Source organism: Pristiophorus japonicus, chromosome 7 (assembly GCF_044704955.1).
Source record: "Pristiophorus japonicus isolate sPriJap1 chromosome 7, sPriJap1.hap1, whole genome shotgun sequence".
NCBI classification, from domain to species: domain Eukaryota; kingdom Metazoa; phylum Chordata; class Chondrichthyes; family Pristiophoridae; genus Pristiophorus; species Pristiophorus japonicus.
The window spans coordinates 167,434,936-167,452,891 of NC_091983.1; the positions used below are offsets into that span (position 1 = coordinate 167,434,936).

The window sequence follows — 17,956 nt, forward strand, 5'->3', positions numbered from 1 at the left end:
GAATACCAAATGTCATAGAAACATAGAAATTTACAGCGCAGAAGGAGGCCATTTCGGCCCATCGTGTCCGCGCCAGCTGGCAAAGAGCCGCACGGCCCTCGGTCAGCAACCCTGAAGGTTACCTATAAACCTATGAACAATGGTGGAAAGGTAAAGAGCATCTGGCCCAACCAGTCTGCCCCACACAACTATGATACCCCATGTATTGCACCATTTTACACTCCACCCCACCCGGAGCCATGAGAGAGGGCAAAAAAACAGATTAAAACCCCAAGCCAATTGAGGGAAAAAATCTGAGAAAATTCCTCTCCGACCCATCCAGGCGATCGAAACTAGTCCTCTGGCTGTATTAGATTCCATAATGTACTTACCATCGTGTCTGCGGCAGCCAACAAAAGTCTAATCCCATTTACCAGCTCAAGGTCCGTAACCCTGCAGGTTGCAGCACTTCAAGTGCACAGCCAAGCAACTTTTAAATGTGGTGCGGGTTTCTGCCTCCACCACCCTTCCAGTCAGCGAGTTCCAGACCCCCACAACCCTCTGCGTGAAGAAGCCTCCCTCAAATCCCTTCTAAATCTTCCACCAACCACTCTAAACCCATGCCCCCTCTTAATAGACCCCTCCATCAATGGAAATAGGCCCTTGCTATCCCTTGTCATCATAGTTAAGTTCCTGGGAGATATACTGACTGCTTCTGAAAACTGCTAGATTTATAAATTATAGTATCTTAAACTAATTCCATTTATAAGTTTGTATTTTGAATGATTTTTAATATCCAGATTTTCTGTTTGCTTCTACTGATACTGATAGTAAAACAAGGCCGTTGATTATAGAATTGTGCTGTTGGGGTCTGGCAGCAGTTGACTGCCAATTGAAGATAACATCTATCCTCAAAAACAACTTTAAACTGGAGAGCTGTTGAGAATCTTTTGTTTTATGTCATGGTTTGAACATTGGACATATACAGAATTTAATAAAATGTGAACCTTCATTTTTTATGGAAAAAGATGTTATAATGTTCTACGTGAGCAATAAATGAACTTTCTTTCAGAAACATAGAAAATAGGAGCAGTAGTCGGCCATTCGCCCTTCGAGTCTACACCGTCATTCAATATGATCATGGCTGATCCTCTATCTCAACACCATATTCCCGCATTTTCCCCATACCCCTCGATGCCTTTTGTTTCTAAAAATCTATGATTTCTCCTCATCTCAGTCTTATATTTCCTACCCTGTATCCTGAGACTGTGACCCCTTGTTCTAGACTTCCCAGCCAGGAGAAACATCCTTCCCGCATCCAGTCTATCCAACTCAGTCAGAATTTTATACGTTTCAATGCGATCCCCTCTCATTCTTCTAAACTCTAGTGAATACAGGCCTAGTCGACCCAATCTCTCCTCATACGACAGTCCTGCCATCCCAGGAATCAGTCTGGTGAACCTTTGCTGCACTCCCTCTATGGCAAGCATAACCTTTCTTGGGTAAGGAGACCAAAACTGCACACAGTACTCTTGGTGCGGTCTCACCAAGGCCCTGTATAACTGTAGTAAGACATCCTTGCTCCTGTACTCAAATCCTCTTGCAATGAAGGCCAACATACCATTTGCCTTTCTAACTGCTTACTGCATGTTTGCTTTCAATGACTGGTGTACCAGGACATCCAGGTCCCTCTGTACATCGACACTTCCCAAGCCATCAAAATTTTAATAATACTTTGTCCTTATGTTTTTCCTACCAAAGTGGATAACTTCACATTTATCCACGTTATACTGCATCTGCCATGTGTTTGCCCACTCACACAACCTATCTAAATCACCTTGCAGCGTCTTTGCATCCTCCTCACAACTCACAATCCCACCTAGTTTTGTGTCGTCAGAAAACTTGGAAATATTACATTTGGTTCCCTCATCCAAATCATATGATATCCCACTAGTCACTGCCCGCCACACCGAAACAGATCCGTTTATTCCTACTCTGTTTCTTGTCAGTTAACCAGTTTTCAAACCGTGCCAATACATTACCCCCATGTGCTTTAATTTTGCACACTGATCTCTTATGTGGGACTTTATCAAAGGTCTTCTGAAAATTCAAATACACTACATCCACTGGTTCTCCCTTATCTATTCTATCAGTTACATCCTCAAAAAACTCCAGTAGGTTTGTCAAACATGATTTTCCTTTCATAAATCCATGTTGACTTTGTTTAATCCTGTTGATATTATTTAACTGTGCCATTATCACATCCTTTATAATAGACTCCAGCATTTTCTCTACTACTGATGTCAGGCTAACCGGTCTGTAGTTCCCCCATTTTCTCTCTCCCTCCTTTTTTAAATAGTGGGGTTACATTTGCCACCCTCCAATCTGCAAGAACTGTTCCATAATCTATAGAATTTTGGAAGTTGACAACCAATGCATCCACTATTTCCATGGCTACCTCTTTTAGTACTCTAGGATGCAGATCATCAGGCTCTGGGGATTTATTGGCCTTTAGTCCCATTAGTTTCTCCAGCACTATTTTCTTACTAATAATCATTTCCTTTAATTCCTCTTGCTTACTAGACCCTTGGTTCCCGAGCATTACTGGGATGTTATTTGTGTCCTCTTCCGTGAAGACAGAACCGAAGTATTTATTTAATTGTTCTGCCATTTAGCATCAACAAGAAATCCATCAGAATACAGAATTGAGCTGCTTTTCTTTGAAATAGTCTAGTTAAACTGTTATCAAATTGTTGATATAGCCTCCACACAGTTTTGTAGCATTCTGAAATGAGACACAATAACTGGTATTTAAATGGCTGAATTGTGTCCTCAGGAGAGGATGACGATGATAAGGAATCGGATAGTGAAGAGGAAGAACTGGATAAACAGATGGGCGACCTGGGAGATGCAGAGGCTGACAAACTGGATGAAAGACTGTGGGGAGATGATGATGATGATGATGATGATGATGGTGCGAGTGACAAGGCTGAAGACACGGGCTCTGGGATGGATGTGGTAAGATGTCCAGCATTTCTAAATCTGTGTGCAAAATCCACTTTTAATTAAAGTCATTTCAGTGTTGATGGTTTCCCTTCGCATTGGAATTTATTATTTTGAAAACGGTGAGATTGTAGCAAAGTTGATGGTCATCTTTGTTTCCATTTATACCGAAAAAAAACTGCTTGCTGGATACCCAATGTGTGTAGTCTTTTCTCCTGGTTTGTTTCATTTCGCTGGAGTTGTGATGTCCATCTCTACTTGTTTTTAGTGTCTTTGTTTTTAGTTCCCTTATTTTTTATTCATTTCCATGTTCTGTTCCTTTTTCTGGGACAATAACAAATACCAGATGAGCACTAACTCCTCCTTTGAAGCATTGGGTCCTGAAGCATCCATGTATCACATTTACCAACTCTGACCCTCCCTCTCCCAAACTCAGTTTTCCTAGTTTATAGTTGATGCAGTTTGTTTTAAAATAACATGTTTGAGCATTTTACTGACCAAATCAGGAAGTTTTTCTCATTAAAAGTTCCGTATACATACCACCAGGGGGAATCATACAGATGAAAAAGAGGAGTGGGGGTGGGGGGGGTGAAGGATAGATACTTGGCGGTCTCTGCAGGTACAGTGTGGAGGCGGGAAGAGAAGCTATTGCTAGAGATGCTCTGACTAGGATTGGATAAGTAAGAGTGGAACCAAGCGAGGGCAGGCCCAACAGGCTGGATAACAGAAAGGCATTAGAGGAGGATGGTGTGGTTGACTGTGCCAAAGGCTGCAGAGACAAGGGATAATGGTCACAGTCAGAGATTGTCAATCATGAATATTTAGGGCCATTTCAGTACCAGGGCAGGGTGGAAACCTAATTGGAGATATTCAAATGGAGTTGAGAGAGATTGGCATGAGGAGGCACCAACATATTCAAGGACTTTGGTGGTGGTTTGTGAGGGACAGTGAGGCCGAGGAGGGGGTTCATGACGACACTTGTGAAATGGAGGGGGGACAGTAACTGAGGAGAGGGAAAGAACCATTTACAATGTCAGCTGGCATGGAGGCCAAGAAGAGAAATTGGGTGTTCAGCCGTTTTTTGGGAATGGTGTTGAAGGAATGAGAGGTAGGTTTCATGGACGAGATGAGCTCTGAGGGCATGTTGGGGGCAGGGTGCAGAGGGGAGTGGCACTTGAGAAGTTGGAGAGACATAGGCCAGAATTTTGCGGGGCATCAGCGGGCACGATCGGTGACGGGTTGGGTGGAAAATGTTTTTCTTCCCCAGCGGGTCGGGACCCCGCTGCCATGCACCTTTCCCAATGTCTGGTCTGTCAGCACTGAGCAGACCCAACATGCAGCCGTGGGGGACCCAATTCAGGTCATTAGTGACTTGTTTAGAGCCACTTAAGAATGATTTTCAGCTTGCCTTTTGCATTTGACAGCTCGCCTACAGGGTCCATGCTGGCCATGGACCACGTCTGTCAAGCTGAGGTGGGAGTTCAGTGGCCATTGAATGAACTGTTGAGTTGACAGCTTCAAATGTAAAGTAAAAGCTCCCACCTTAGAGATATCTTCCCTCAGCCACAAGCTCTTCCTCACTGCATTTCCACAACAGATTCATCATGCTGCAAGTCTTTACACAAGTCTCCATCCAATCTGACCTCATTACTTCTCTCACCATTGATGGATCGCTTCTGTCATCTCTACTTCACTTGCTATCTATTCCATGGGTACCCTTTATACTCTCTCTCACCTTGGTCTTCAGAACCCCACCACGAGCAGCAACAACACCAACCTGCTCCACAATGCGCAGGACTGAGGGCATTAGCACCTGACCACAGTGCTGCCCAGAAGGCCCAGGGTGGCCTCGTCATGGTCATATTTACTTCACTTGACGCTGTACACCCTGACTGCCACATGATGCGCCAGGTTGGCACCACCCCACACCAATGCCATAAAGCATCCTTACAATGTCCAAGCCATTCCTTTCACACTCATCACCATTGCGGGGAGTACTGTTATGTCTCACTATTCACTGAAACTCACTAAGCCACTTCCAAAGGTGTACACAAATATGTCCAAGAACGCAAAGTGTTGAAAATAAAAGTTTCAATGTTTGACACCACAGTAACATTAACTTTACATGTACATTGCATAAAACACCCAAGTGCCTACCCTTGTGTGTTGTTAGTTGGTTTGATTGCAATAAGATGAGGGTGAGTGTGAGGGGTGGCTAGTGAGATGGGGATGTGATAATGTAGATAGAGAGGGATGGGTGAAGGTGCAAGGTAAGTTGGTGTGAGGATGTGCAGGAGTAGGGTCGGGAAGGCAGAGTGATGGGGATGTGCTCAGAGACACAACAGGGTGAAGTTGAGTGTAGCTTTGTACTAACATTTCCTGGTTTACTGAGATCAGTGAAACGTTTGTGCCACTGCATCCAGGTCCTCCTGACTACATTCCTGCTTGTGCTCTCCTCTGCAATGTGCAACCAGGCTGCGTTGGTGTCCTGGGGCAGTATCCTCCACCCATGGGCAGGGAAGAGAACCTCACTGCGTGCTGTGAACTCTCTCCATAAGTATATGTGCAGTGATTGTCAATATTTGCAACACCTCAATGCTGTAGAACACTGACAGCACAACTGTCAAAATAAAACTGGACATGGTCCCTTTAAGGAAACCGACTGATGACTCATCATTAAATGACATCACCAGACCCGTTTCCTCTAATTGGCTGGGAAACGCGCTGGGCGGGCTTAACCAGCCCTATGAAGGGAAATTTATTTTAGACAGCAGGGTGGAGACAGCAATGAGGATGGGATCAGCTACCAACATCGCTCCCCCTGGACGGCCTGCATCTGCAAATATTTTACATCGCATGTGCACTGGGACTTTATTGTTTTTTTGATATCATCAATCAACAATCATTTCTTTCTTGCCAATTTGAAAAGATTTGCATGGATCTGAGCACTTGATTTTATATGTCTCTTCCTTCCCCTGACCCCCCCCCCCCAACAGGTTAATGGTAAACCTCTTCATTTTCATTTATTGATCAGCTCCATCTGGGAGTTGCCTCGACCTGATTCGGCTGCACTTTTTTTAGTTAACCTCAATTGTTTTTCTTGTACTTATTACAGGAACAGTCTGAACTTGTTGCTAAAGATGACAACGTGAATGCAGCAAACCAAAATGACAAAGAAAGACAGGAGGAGAAGAAAAAGGAGGAGAGAGGGGAAGAGGAAGGCAAAGAAAAAATCCATGAGCAGTTGGATGAGGTATTGACATTTATTTTCACCAAAATGAACATTCAGAAAGGATTATAAGAAATAAATGTGCAATATCAATATTTTGGTTAAAACTAGTTTCTTCTGTCGCAAATGCTTCAGTCACTGAAGTGAGTTTCTAAGGGTTAAAATAAGTGTCTGAACAATGTAATGCTGAATATGGAAGTTGCATATGTATCTATAAATGCTCTGAATTATTGCCCGGCTTACTTTTGGATGCTCACTGCCGCTCTTGGTTTTGTCTTTATGATTGTTGATTTTATCTGAATCCTGTTCTTGCCAAGTTCACAAGAATCCTGGGGATTACAGCACAGAAGGAGGCCATTCAATCCTTGCCAATGTGTTAATGATGGCTCTTCAATTACTTTCTGTTTTAATCCTGTTTCTATGCCCTTTCCCATATCCTTTTATATTCAGTCTTTTCAAATACTTGACCAATTCCCTTTTCAATTATGTTGTAGTCTCTGCCTCAGTAGCCACTTTTGATAAACCATTTCATTCACTCATAATTCTATGCATGGAAAAATGTTCATGATGCTCAGTCTAACTCTTTATTAGTGATTCACTTACCAATGGCAACAATCTTTCATTATTCCACCCCCTACAAATCTTTTGTCACTTTGAAAACCATTATTAGATCCCCACTTAACTATTTCTGTAGAAAAGGCTCCCATTTTTCATGTCTGTCTTCATAACCAATCATTCCTGGTAGTATTCTGTTCAATCTTCAATTGTACCTTTTCCATGGCCATAATGTTCTTCTTAAAATGGGGTATCCAAACCTTAACACAGTTCTCCAGCTGCGGCCCAAGCCGATGCCTTGTACAAATTCCGCAAGACTTGGAATTAGTCCGGTTCCTACTGTGATTATTTACATAAGCATAAAATGTTTGCCTTATTCGCTGGCTATGTGACTGGCTGCACCTGAGTTCACATCTCGTGTTTCCCACGTTGCAAGCTCCAGTTCTCCATCGCATGATCTGTGCGAGGTTCTGAGCTGATGAGAAAGCATTGGGCAAATAACTTGTCTACTCTCTTAATTGGAATTTTTAGAGGCGGGAAAGGCAGACTCTGAGTGATAAAGGGCCCAAAATTGGCCAGGAATTGCTCTGTTTTTTGGAGCAACTTGATTTTTCTGGAGTATCTTAAAACTCCCCATTTTGCACATTCAATTTGCGCCATGTAAGGGAGTTAGTTAGGATTTGTTTAATTTAGTTTTTTTTTCCAAAAGGGGGCGTTATCAGCCATGTATGCCAGTTTTGGCCATTTAAGCCATTTTGGACAGCTAATAGTTGCTCCAAACTAACTTAGGCCAGTGTATGTGGCCACTTGTGGCCGCACAGAAAATCTTTGTGGAGAGTTAAGAAATCAGCGCAGATAGCCAGAGATAGAGGTGGGAAGGGAAATGGAGAGGACCTTACAAAGCACAACAACATTCAAGAAGCATAAAAACCATCAAGAAGAAATAAAAAATAAAATTTAAGTCCTACCTTCCTAACTCAGATCCGGGAAGTCAGCGGGCCAGCCGGTGCGAGAGGCTGGGGATAGGTGCGGGCGGGACTGGGTGGGAGAGCACAGGGAACTGACTCTCTGATTATTCCAGCGATCCGACCCTCTCTCTATTCCAGCGATCTGACTCTCTCTCTCTCTCTCTCTCTCTCTCTCTCTCTCTCTCTCTCTCTCTCTCTCTCTCTCTCTCTCTCTCTATTCCAGCGATCCGACTCTCTGACTATTCCAGCAGCCAGCCCGGCCCGTGCCGTGAGGCCACTCGGCCTGGGATAGGGGCGGGATCCATCGGGTCCCATGCTGCAGCACGGCAGGGGGCAGGAGCTACTGCGCATGCGCGAAACCTCCAGTGTGCATACGTTGAGCTGCCGGCACTGTTTTTCGCGCAGGGCCCTAGCTCCGTCCCGTAATGGATAGACCATGCCGAGAGCGGCCAGAATCCGGGGAGATCTTTGCGGTGCCGCTTTCACTCTAGAAGTCGGTGCATCTCCAGTGAGTGCGCCGAAAAAAACGGGTGGGCCAAATTTGGGCCCTATGAGGGGAAAATAACTAAACCAACTTTTTAAAACCATACATTTTTTTTTACAAAAAGCAATGAGTAGTGCAACATCCAGAAGTAGAAATGCTTTTTCTGTGCAGTGGTAACAAGTTTGGATAAGCTACACAGATCTCATTAGAAGTGAAATATGTTCTCATTCCAGTGATGGCTGCATCACGTTTAAAACATTCTTCACAAAAGGCCTATTGTGGAAGATACAAATGTGCACATTGATCTCAAATGACAGTATAGATATTACATTACGTTCATGTGAAAATATCTAATCAAGATAATCTAGTCGTGTTAGTCACATGTAGACTGAACCTATTATTGCACCAGACATTTATTAGTGACGTGAACAAATTCCAAATACAAGAGTCTGAGGATGCTTACTAATCGGTTTCATTACATTAGCGCGAGTATGACGAAAATGAAGTAGACCCTTACCAAGGCAATCAAGACAAAAAGCCAGAAGCAGAGGCCTTGGACCTGCCTGAAGATCTCAACCTGGAAAACCAAGATGGAGATAAAAGTGACGAGGAGCAGGAGGAAGAAGGTAATAAGGATGTCAGTTAGCCGTAGGCTTCTCTGGAATATGTTCTCGAGGAATAGATTTTGCAATAGTTTGACAATCTGATATTTCCCCCTCTGATAGTTGATAGTTCAATGAATAAATGCAGCACCTGGTTTAAGCTCAAGTTATACCGGCCAGAATTTCTTGCCAATTTTCTCTTGAGCTGTTGACTCCTTTCTGGGTGAGGCTCCATGGGTGGAGGGCACCCTGTCGTACCAAGCCCAAGATCCGTTATTCAGTGAATGAGCCCAACCCGGCTCTTGTCTAATCTCCACGTGCAGTCGCATGCTCTCTTCCAGCAGGGGGCGCTAGACAGCGAGCAAGAATCCGAGCTCTTTACTTTTCAGATTGCTCCTGGCGACCTCCTGCCTCCTGGCACACAGCTCCAATGTAGGGCAATGGGTGGGTTGGATGGAATTATATAAGAATGTTAAGATTAAATACTAAAAATTTAAAAGATATATGGATAAATATACTGTTTCTCTTGAAACCAGTTTGCGGTCTTTATTTTGCTGCTGTTCCTTTTTAAAGAAAACCATTTTTTAAATTGAAATTTTTATTATAAAATTCATAAACCTTTCACATTGTCCTCGTCCAGCTTATTGTTTAACCCATGTTTTTTGTCGACTGCTTCCATCATTTTTAAAGGACTACTGTCGAAAAAGTTACACCTCTTTACAACAGAACCACAATTGCAGATTTTGAGAGTGTAGAGTTACAATAAACCTTTTTTTTAATTTTATAAAGGAGACAATCCTTTTGATATAGAAGAAAAACTGAAGGATTTTAATGAGAAAGCTCCAGATGATGAGGGTGACCAGACAATGGAGGAGAGCACTGAACAAGAACAGGATCATGACCATCCTCAAACAGAGGATGGAACTGATGAGAAAACCCAAGAACAGAATGACGAGAATGAGGAGGAAAATATTGGGGAAGATCAGGAACACTGGGAAGAAGAAGAAAATGCTGAAAACATGGAAGAGCAACAGCAGCCTAAAGAAGATGAACGGAAAGAATCCGCCAGGGAGGACGAAGGAGTTCCCGATAACGAGGGACTGCAGCCAAAAGTATGTGATTTTTTAATTTCCTTTCATGTGGTGTTTACTTTTTCTTGCAGCCTTGGAAGAGGGCCAACAACAACAACTTGCATTTCTATAGCACCTTTTACATGGTAAAGACCAGGTGGCCTTCCTGACCTCAGCCTGCCGTCCTCAGTAACCAGTTACGATAAAGTGGACTAAAGCTGCTCGAGATGAATCTTTGTCTTTTTTTTCTTCGCTATGGAGAAATTCTCGGCATCTGGATTTCCTCAAGATGCCTGGCATTGATAATTTACTACTTGGGGAATTACAGGTTTCAAACTTGTGTCCTGCTACTCCGTGGTGTCCTCCTGGTAAATTGACAGTAATGGAGGTGAGAGTAATTACCTGAAAATTTAACGGTAGTTCAGTAACTTCATAAACTATTCAAACTTTAGCCCTGTGGTTTACTGACATTTGATCCTTTTAGATTTAATACATTCTTTCTAATCATTGCATCCGATCTTTTTTTTGTAACATCCACTGGGGAATTTTAAATTTTGAATTGGTGGTATTAAAGAACAAAAAAGGGGCGATCACACTCCTGGGAGTGTACTACAGACCCCCAAACAGTCAAAGGGAGATGGAAGAACAAGTGTGTGGGCAAATTGCTGTAAAAAAACTATAGAGCTGTAATAGGGGATTTCAGCTACCCTGATGTTAACTGGGGAAACAGCAATGTGAATGGTACAGAGGGTGTGGAATTCCTAAAATGTATTCAGGAGAACTTCTTTAGCCAGTATGTAACAAGCTGTTCTGGACTTGGTTTGAGGGAATTAAGAGGGGCAGGTGGAAGGGGTATCAGTGGGAGAGCATTTTGGTGCTAGTGATCATAATTCAGTAAAAATTTAGGGTAGTTATGGAAAAGACAAAGTTGGACCAGGAATAATAAAAGTTCTCAATTAGGGTAAAGCCAATTTTTCTAAGCTGAGATGGGCTTTAGCCCATAGTGGACTGGAAACAGCTACTTGATGGTAAATCAGTGTCAGAGCAGTGGGAGGCATTCAAGGAGGAGATCCTGAGGGTGCAGAGCAAGTATGTTCCCTTTAAAAAAAAAAAAGGGTAGGGCTAACAAATCTAGAGCCTTGTGGATGTCAAGAGACATACAAGGTAAGATAAAGTAAAAAAGGGAAGCTTATGACAGATTCCGAGAACTCAATACTGCAGAGACTCGAGAGGAGTATAAGAAGTGCAGGGGTGCAATTAAAAAAGATATCAGGAAAGCAAAGAAAGAGCATGAAAGAATGTTGGCAAGCAAAATCGGGGAGAACCCAAAGATGTTTTATAAATACATTAAGAGCAAGAGAGTAACCAGAGAAAGAGTGGGGCCTATTAGAAACCATAAAGGAAATCTGTGTGTGGCGACAGAAGATGTGGGTATGGTTCTTAATGAATACTTTGCATTTGTTTTCACAAAAGAAAGGAGTGATACAGACTTTGCAATGAAGGAGGAGGAGTGTGAAATATTAGAGAAATAAACAGAGAGGAAGTATTAAGGGACTTAGCAGCTTTGAAAGTGGATAAATCCCCAGGCCTGGATGAAATGTATCCCAAGCTGTTAAGAGAAGCAAAAGAGGAAATAGCAGAGGCTCTGACCATCATTTCCCAATCTTCTCTGGCTACAGGTGTGGTGCCAGAGGACTGGAAGACTGCTAATGTTGCAACTTTGTTTAAAAAGGGAGAAAGGGATAGACCAAGTAATTACAGGCAGTCAGCCAAACCTCAGTGATGGAAAAATTATTGGAAAAATCCCGAGAGACAGGATAAATCTTAATTTGGAAAGACATGGATTAATCAAGGACAGTCAGCATGGATTTGTTAAAGGAAGGTCATATCTGACTAACTTGATTTAATTTTTCGAGGAGGTAACCAGGAGGATCGATGAGGGCAGTGCGTATGATGTAGTGTATATGGATTTTAGCGAAGCTTTTGATAAGGTCCCACATGGCAGACTGGTCACAAAAGTAAAAGCCCATGGGATCCAGGGCAAAGTGGCAAGTTGGATCCAAAATTGACTCAGAGGCAGGAAGCAAAGGATAATGTTTGATGGGTGTTTTTGTGCCTGGAAGGCTATATCCAGTGGGGTTCCGCAGGGCTCAGTGCTGCGTACCTTGCTTTTTGTCGTATATATCAATGACTTAGACTTTAATGTTGGTATGATTAAGAAGTTTGCATATGACACTAAAATAGGCTGTGTGGTGGATAATGAAGAAGAAAGCTGTGGATTGCAGAAAGATATCAATATACTGGTCAGGTGGGCGGAACAGAGGCAAATTGAATTCAATCCAGATAAGTGTGAGGTAATGCATTTGGGGAGGTCTAACAAGGCAAGGGAATAAACATTTAAATGGTACGACACTGAAAAGTATAGAGGAACAAAGGGACCTTGGATTGCAGGCTCACAGATCCTTGAAGGTAGCAGGCCAGGTAGATAAGGTGATTAAGAAGGCATACAGAATACTTGCCTTTATTAGTCGAGGCATGGAATACAAGAGCAAGGGGGTTGTGCTTGAACAGCTGAAGTACTATGTGCAGTTCCGATCACCACATTACAGGAAAGATGTGATTTCACTGGAACGCGTGCAGAGGAGATTTACAAGAATGTTGCCTGGACTGGAGAATTTTGGATATGAGGAAAGATTGGAGATGCTGGGTTTGTTTTCTTTGGAACAGAGGAGGCTGAGGGGCGACCTGATTGAGGTATATAAAATTATGAAGGGCCTGGATAGAATGGATAGGAAGGACCCTTTTCCCTTGGCAGAGGGGTCAACAACCAGGGGGCATAGATTTAAAGTAATTGGGGGGAGGTTTAAAGGGGATTTGAGGGGAAATTTCTTCACCTAGAGGGTGGTGAGGGTCTGGAACGCACTGCCTGAAAGGGTGGTAGAGGCAGAAACCCTCACCACATTTAAAAGATACTTGGATATGCACTTGACATGCCATAACCTACAGGGCTACGGACCAAGAGCTGGAAAGTGGGATTAGACTGGATATCTCGGTCAGCCGGCGTGGACACGATGGGACGAAATGGCCTCCTTCCGTGCTGTAAATTTCTGATTCTACGATTAATGAATGTTTGGGTGGTGCAATGTTACACAAAGGTAGAAAATTGTCACATTTACTAAAATCTAGCGATTCCTGGAAAGTAACTTACCTATTAGTCAGCTATGCTTAACAAGTACCGTATTGCCTCTCACACAACAGTCAGATTAGTGGTTTGCCTTACTCTGTGCAAATGTTACTACCATGCAATTTACCAAATTAACTGATAGCAGTAGCAACTGCTGCACTCTACACTCAACATGCTGAGCTGCCTGCAGTCACTGACAGGGAGCAACAGCTTCGGTCGAGTGCACCCAACCATTTAATGTCACATGGAGTGAACCAAAGTGGCTGAGCAATAGCAGCTATGATGGATGGGGTCCTTAGGAGGAGGCCGAGGGTATTCGTCTATTGGGTCACTCCCCTGTGAAAGCGCCTTAGGGTGTTTTACTGAGTTAAATGTGCTGTGTAAATGCAAGCAGTCGTTGTCCGTTTGGCTGAAGATGTTTACCAATGTTTGAGTCTTGTTTCTTGCACTCGTGTACTGGGGGCTGTTATCCATGGTTGAGGATGAGGTGTTCATGGAGCATCCTCCTCTAGTCAGTAGCCTGATTGTCAAACCACCATCCTCGACAAGACATGGTAGGACTACAGAACTGGGATATGTTGTTTGTGGAACGACCCAGCTCTGTCTGTAACCACCTTTTGATGTTTGGCATGCAGGTGGCACTGTGTTGTTGCTTCATTAGGTTAGACCTCATTTCTAAGATATGACTGGTGCTGTTCCTACGCACCCCATTGAACCAGGTTTGGTTTTGTGTGTGAGGGATGTGCTGGGCCATGAGGTTACTTAAAAACATAAAAAATAGGTGGAGTAGGCCATTCGGCCCTTCGAGCCTGTACCACTAGATTCACCTCAGTATCCCTTCCCTGCTTTCTCTCCATATCCCTTGATCCCTTTAGCCGTACGGGCCATATCTAACTCCTCTTGAATATATCCAATGAACTGGCATCAACAACTCTCTGCGACAGAGAATTCCACATGTTAACAACTCTGAGTGAAGAAGTTTCTCCTCATCTCGGTCCTAAATGGCTTACCCCTTATCCTTAGACTGCGTCCCCTGGTCCTGGACTTCCCCAACATCGGGAACATTCTTCCTGCATCTAACCTGTCCAGTCCCATCAGAATTTTATATGTTTCTATGAGATCCCCTCTCATTCTTCTAAATTTCAGTGAATACAGGCCCAGTCGATCCAGTCTCTCCCTGTATGTCAGTCCTGCCATCCCGGGAATCAGTCTGGTGAACCTTCGCTGCACTCCCTCAATAGCAAGAATGTCCTTCCTCAGATTAGGAGACCAAAACTGAACACAATATTCCAGCTGAGGCCTCACCAAGGCCCTGTACAACTGCAGTAAGACCTCCCTGCTCCTATACTCAAATCCCCTAGCTATGAAGGCCAACATGCCATTTGCCGCCTTCACCGCCTGCTGTACCTGCATGCCCACTTTCAATGACTGATGTACCATGACATCCCGGTCTCGTTGCACCTCCCCTTTTCTTAATCTGTCGCCATTCAGACGATAATCTGCCTTCTGAATAACCTCACATTTATCCACATTATACTGCGTCTGCCATGCATTTGCCCACTCACCCAACCTGTCCACGTCACCCTGCAGCCTCTTAGCATCCTCCTCGCAGTTCACACTGCCACCCAGCTTAGTGTCATCTGCAAACTTGGAGATATTACACTCAATTCCTTCATCTAAATCATTGATATATATTGTAAATAGCTGGGGTCCCAGCACTGAGCCCTGCGGCACCCCACTAGTCACTGCCTGCCATTTTGAAAAGGACCTGTTTATCCCGACTCTCTGCTTCTTGTCTGCCAACCAATTCTCTATCGACGTCAATACGTTGCCACCAATACCATGCGCTTTGATTTTGCATACCAATCTTTTGTGTGGGACCTTGTCAAAAGCCTTTTGAAAGTCCAAATACACCACATCCACTGGTTCTCCCCTGTCCACTCTACTAGTTACATCCTCAAAAAATTCTTGAAGATTTGTCAAGCATGATTTCCCTTTCATAAATCCATGCTGACTTGGACCGATCCTGTCACTGCTTTCCAAATGTGCTGTTGTTTCATCTTTAATAATTGATTCCAACATTTTCCCCACCACTGATGTCAGGCTAACCGGTCTATAATTCCCCGTTTCCCCTCTCCCTCCTTTCTTAAAAAGTGGTGTTACATTAGCTACCCTCCAGTCCATAGGAACTGATCCAGAGTCGATAGATTGCTGGAAAATGATCACCAATGCATCCCCTATTTCTAGGGCCACTTCCTTAAGTACTCTGGGATGCAGACTATCAGGCCCTGGGGATTTATCGGCCTTCAATCCCATCAATTTCCCCAACACAATTTCCTGACTAATAAGGATTTCCTTCCGTTCCTCCTTCTCCCTAGACACTCTGTCCCCTAGTATTTCCGGAAGGTTATTTGTGTCTTCCTTCGTGAAGACAGAACCAAAGTATTTGTTCAATTGGTCTGCCATTTCTTTGTTCCCCATTATAAATTCACCTGATTGTGGTGGTGGCGATCTTTTCTTGGTCTGTCACAGCGCAACTTCACATTTGGCAGGTTTCAAATATATTTGTAATTAATTCTCAGGCCTCTGGTAATTAAGGTTCTTCTTGTGTTTTGTTCCTGACTTCTCAATTTTGTAAAATTAGCTGTAGTTTTCATCACATTGAAATCAATGGAAATTTAAGTTTTAAAAAAAAAAGATATATATTTTAATCATTCAGTTTTTTTCATGAGCGAGAAGCTGCAACTTATCTGCAACTTTTCCTTTTCAGGCAGATGAGAACACCGAGGATGACCAGGATGTCCCTCAGTCTGAACAACGAATGGAGCATGAAGCTGAAGGGAAGACAGGAGAGAAGAACCTTCAGACCGATACTGCTGTGGAACTGGCTGGATCTGCATCGGAGAAAGACCAGGCTAAAGAGGTACAATCGATCATTCAGTGCAAGGAGTGAGAAAACTCATTCATACACTTGTGTGGCAGTGCATATTGTGCACTACCTTCAACTTTTAACTGTCTTCATGTCCTTTCAGTTTATAAAAAAAAATGGAACCTTCTCTCGTCTATTTAGGATGAGGGCATTTCAGCCGGACCCCATAAATGAGAAGCTAACTTCACTTTGTTATCAAACTTCATTCTCTGTTTTGGTGGAACAGGCTGTGCCTGAAGGAGGTTAATCCTTGCAGAGGGTCACATGTTGGGCTGTGGTCTAGCTTGCGAGAAAGCAGTCTGGTTGGTGCAATGGCACAAAGGATTAAAGAGATCGGATGCAGTTTTGCTCCAGGGATTCCCTCTAGTAACGAGCTTCCAGTCTGAGGCATGTTTTCATGGAGAGGCAGTGAAGGTCATGTCCTTCCGCACAGCGAGAGGAGGAATGCTGGAAATGCAGTCAATCTGGCTCATACTTGTGCACATTCTGGTGGCTAGCAATGTCTCCTGGAGGAGCAGGGCTGTAGAGGAAAGCAGCTTGAGTCACGGTGAAACCAAACTAAGAAGTTGTAGTGTAAACTTTTTGCCATTGTGCTTTGTGGAGCTATCTTGCCCAGTACTTGGAGAGCACTATATCTATTGAGTACAGCAGTAAATGACCAGCATTTTATCAAGCTGGGTGAATAGTAATTGTTTCTGATCCTTTAGGTCCCCATACTGCTGTCTCCTCCAGCCAATAAGGGATGGATAGGCAGATGGAGATATCTGTGCTGCCACATTGAATGCCACCCCACTGATAGCTGATTGGAGCTGTAGTTTTGCAGGATAGATCCTGTGCCATAGGCTTTCCTCTGCTGTGATGATGCATTACAAGAGTGCCCAGCATCAATCTGGTGAAAGCTGCCTGGTGTAGACAGGTCAGTTTAGACTGGGACTCAATGTCGGGGGCATGATAACGAAATTTGCAGATGATACAAAAATTAGACGTGTGGTTGACAGTGAGGAGGAAAGCTCTAGACTGCAAAAAAGTGGCAAATGGAATTCAATCCAGAAAAGTGTGAGGTAATGCATTTGGGGAGGGGCAACAAGGCAAGGGAATACACAATAAATGGGAGAATACTGAAAGGTGTGGAGGAACAGCGGGACCTTGGCGTACATGTCCACAGATCCTTAAAGGTAGCAGGACAGGTAGATAATGTAGTTAAAAAGGCATACGGAATGCTTTCCTTTATTAGCCGAGACACAGAATACAAGAACAGGGAGGTTATGCTAGAACTGTATAAAACACTAGTTCGGCCACAGCTTGAGTACTGCGTGCAGTTCTGGTCACCACATTACAGGAAGGATGTGATTGCACTAGAAAGGGTGCAGAGAAGATTTACGTGGATGTTGCCAGGACTGGAAAACTTTAGCTATGAGGAAAGATTGGATAGGCTGGGGTTGTTTTCCCTGGAATGGAGGAGGCTGAGGGGAGATTTAATTAAGGTGTATAAAATTATACCTCGGGAGCCTACTATCAGCAAGGGCAGACATCGATGACTAGGTCCAACACCGCCTCCAGTGTGCCAGCGCAGCCTTCGGTCGCCTGAGGAAGAGACTGTTTGAAGACCAGGACCTCGAATCTGGCACCAAGCTTATGGTCTACAGGGCAGTCGTGACCCTCCCTCCTATATGGCTCAGACGTGGACTATATACAGCAGACATCTCAAAGCGCTTCAGAAGTACCACCAGCGCTGCTTCCATAAGATCCTGCAAATCCACTGGGAGGATAGACACATCAACGTTAGTGTTCTCACTCAGGCCAACATCCCCAGCATCGAAGCACTGACCACACTCGACCAGCTCCGTTGGGCAGGCCACATCGTCCGCATGCCTGACACGAGACTCCTTAAGCAAGCGCTCTACTCTGAACTCCTACACGGCAAGCGAGGCCCCAGGTGGGCAGAGGAAACGT

General features: G+C 43.9%; 1 protein-coding gene across 2 annotated transcripts in view; it reads left to right on the plus strand.

Annotated features, from left to right (window-relative positions):
- mdn1 (midasin AAA ATPase 1) overlaps positions 1 to 17,956 on the plus strand; it is a 215,109-nt gene that overhangs the window by 182,778 nt on the left and 14,375 nt on the right. For both annotated transcript variants that reach the window (XM_070885519.1, XM_070885520.1), the window contains exons 86-90: positions 2,816 to 2,997; positions 6,098 to 6,235; positions 8,703 to 8,844; positions 9,610 to 9,932; positions 15,845 to 15,997. In XM_070885519.1, the coding sequence (XP_070741620.1) occupies positions 2,816 to 2,997; positions 6,098 to 6,235; positions 8,703 to 8,844; positions 9,610 to 9,932; positions 15,845 to 15,997 (938 nt within the window). The remainder of the gene's footprint in view (positions 1 to 2,815; positions 2,998 to 6,097; positions 6,236 to 8,702; positions 8,845 to 9,609; positions 9,933 to 15,844; positions 15,998 to 17,956) is intronic.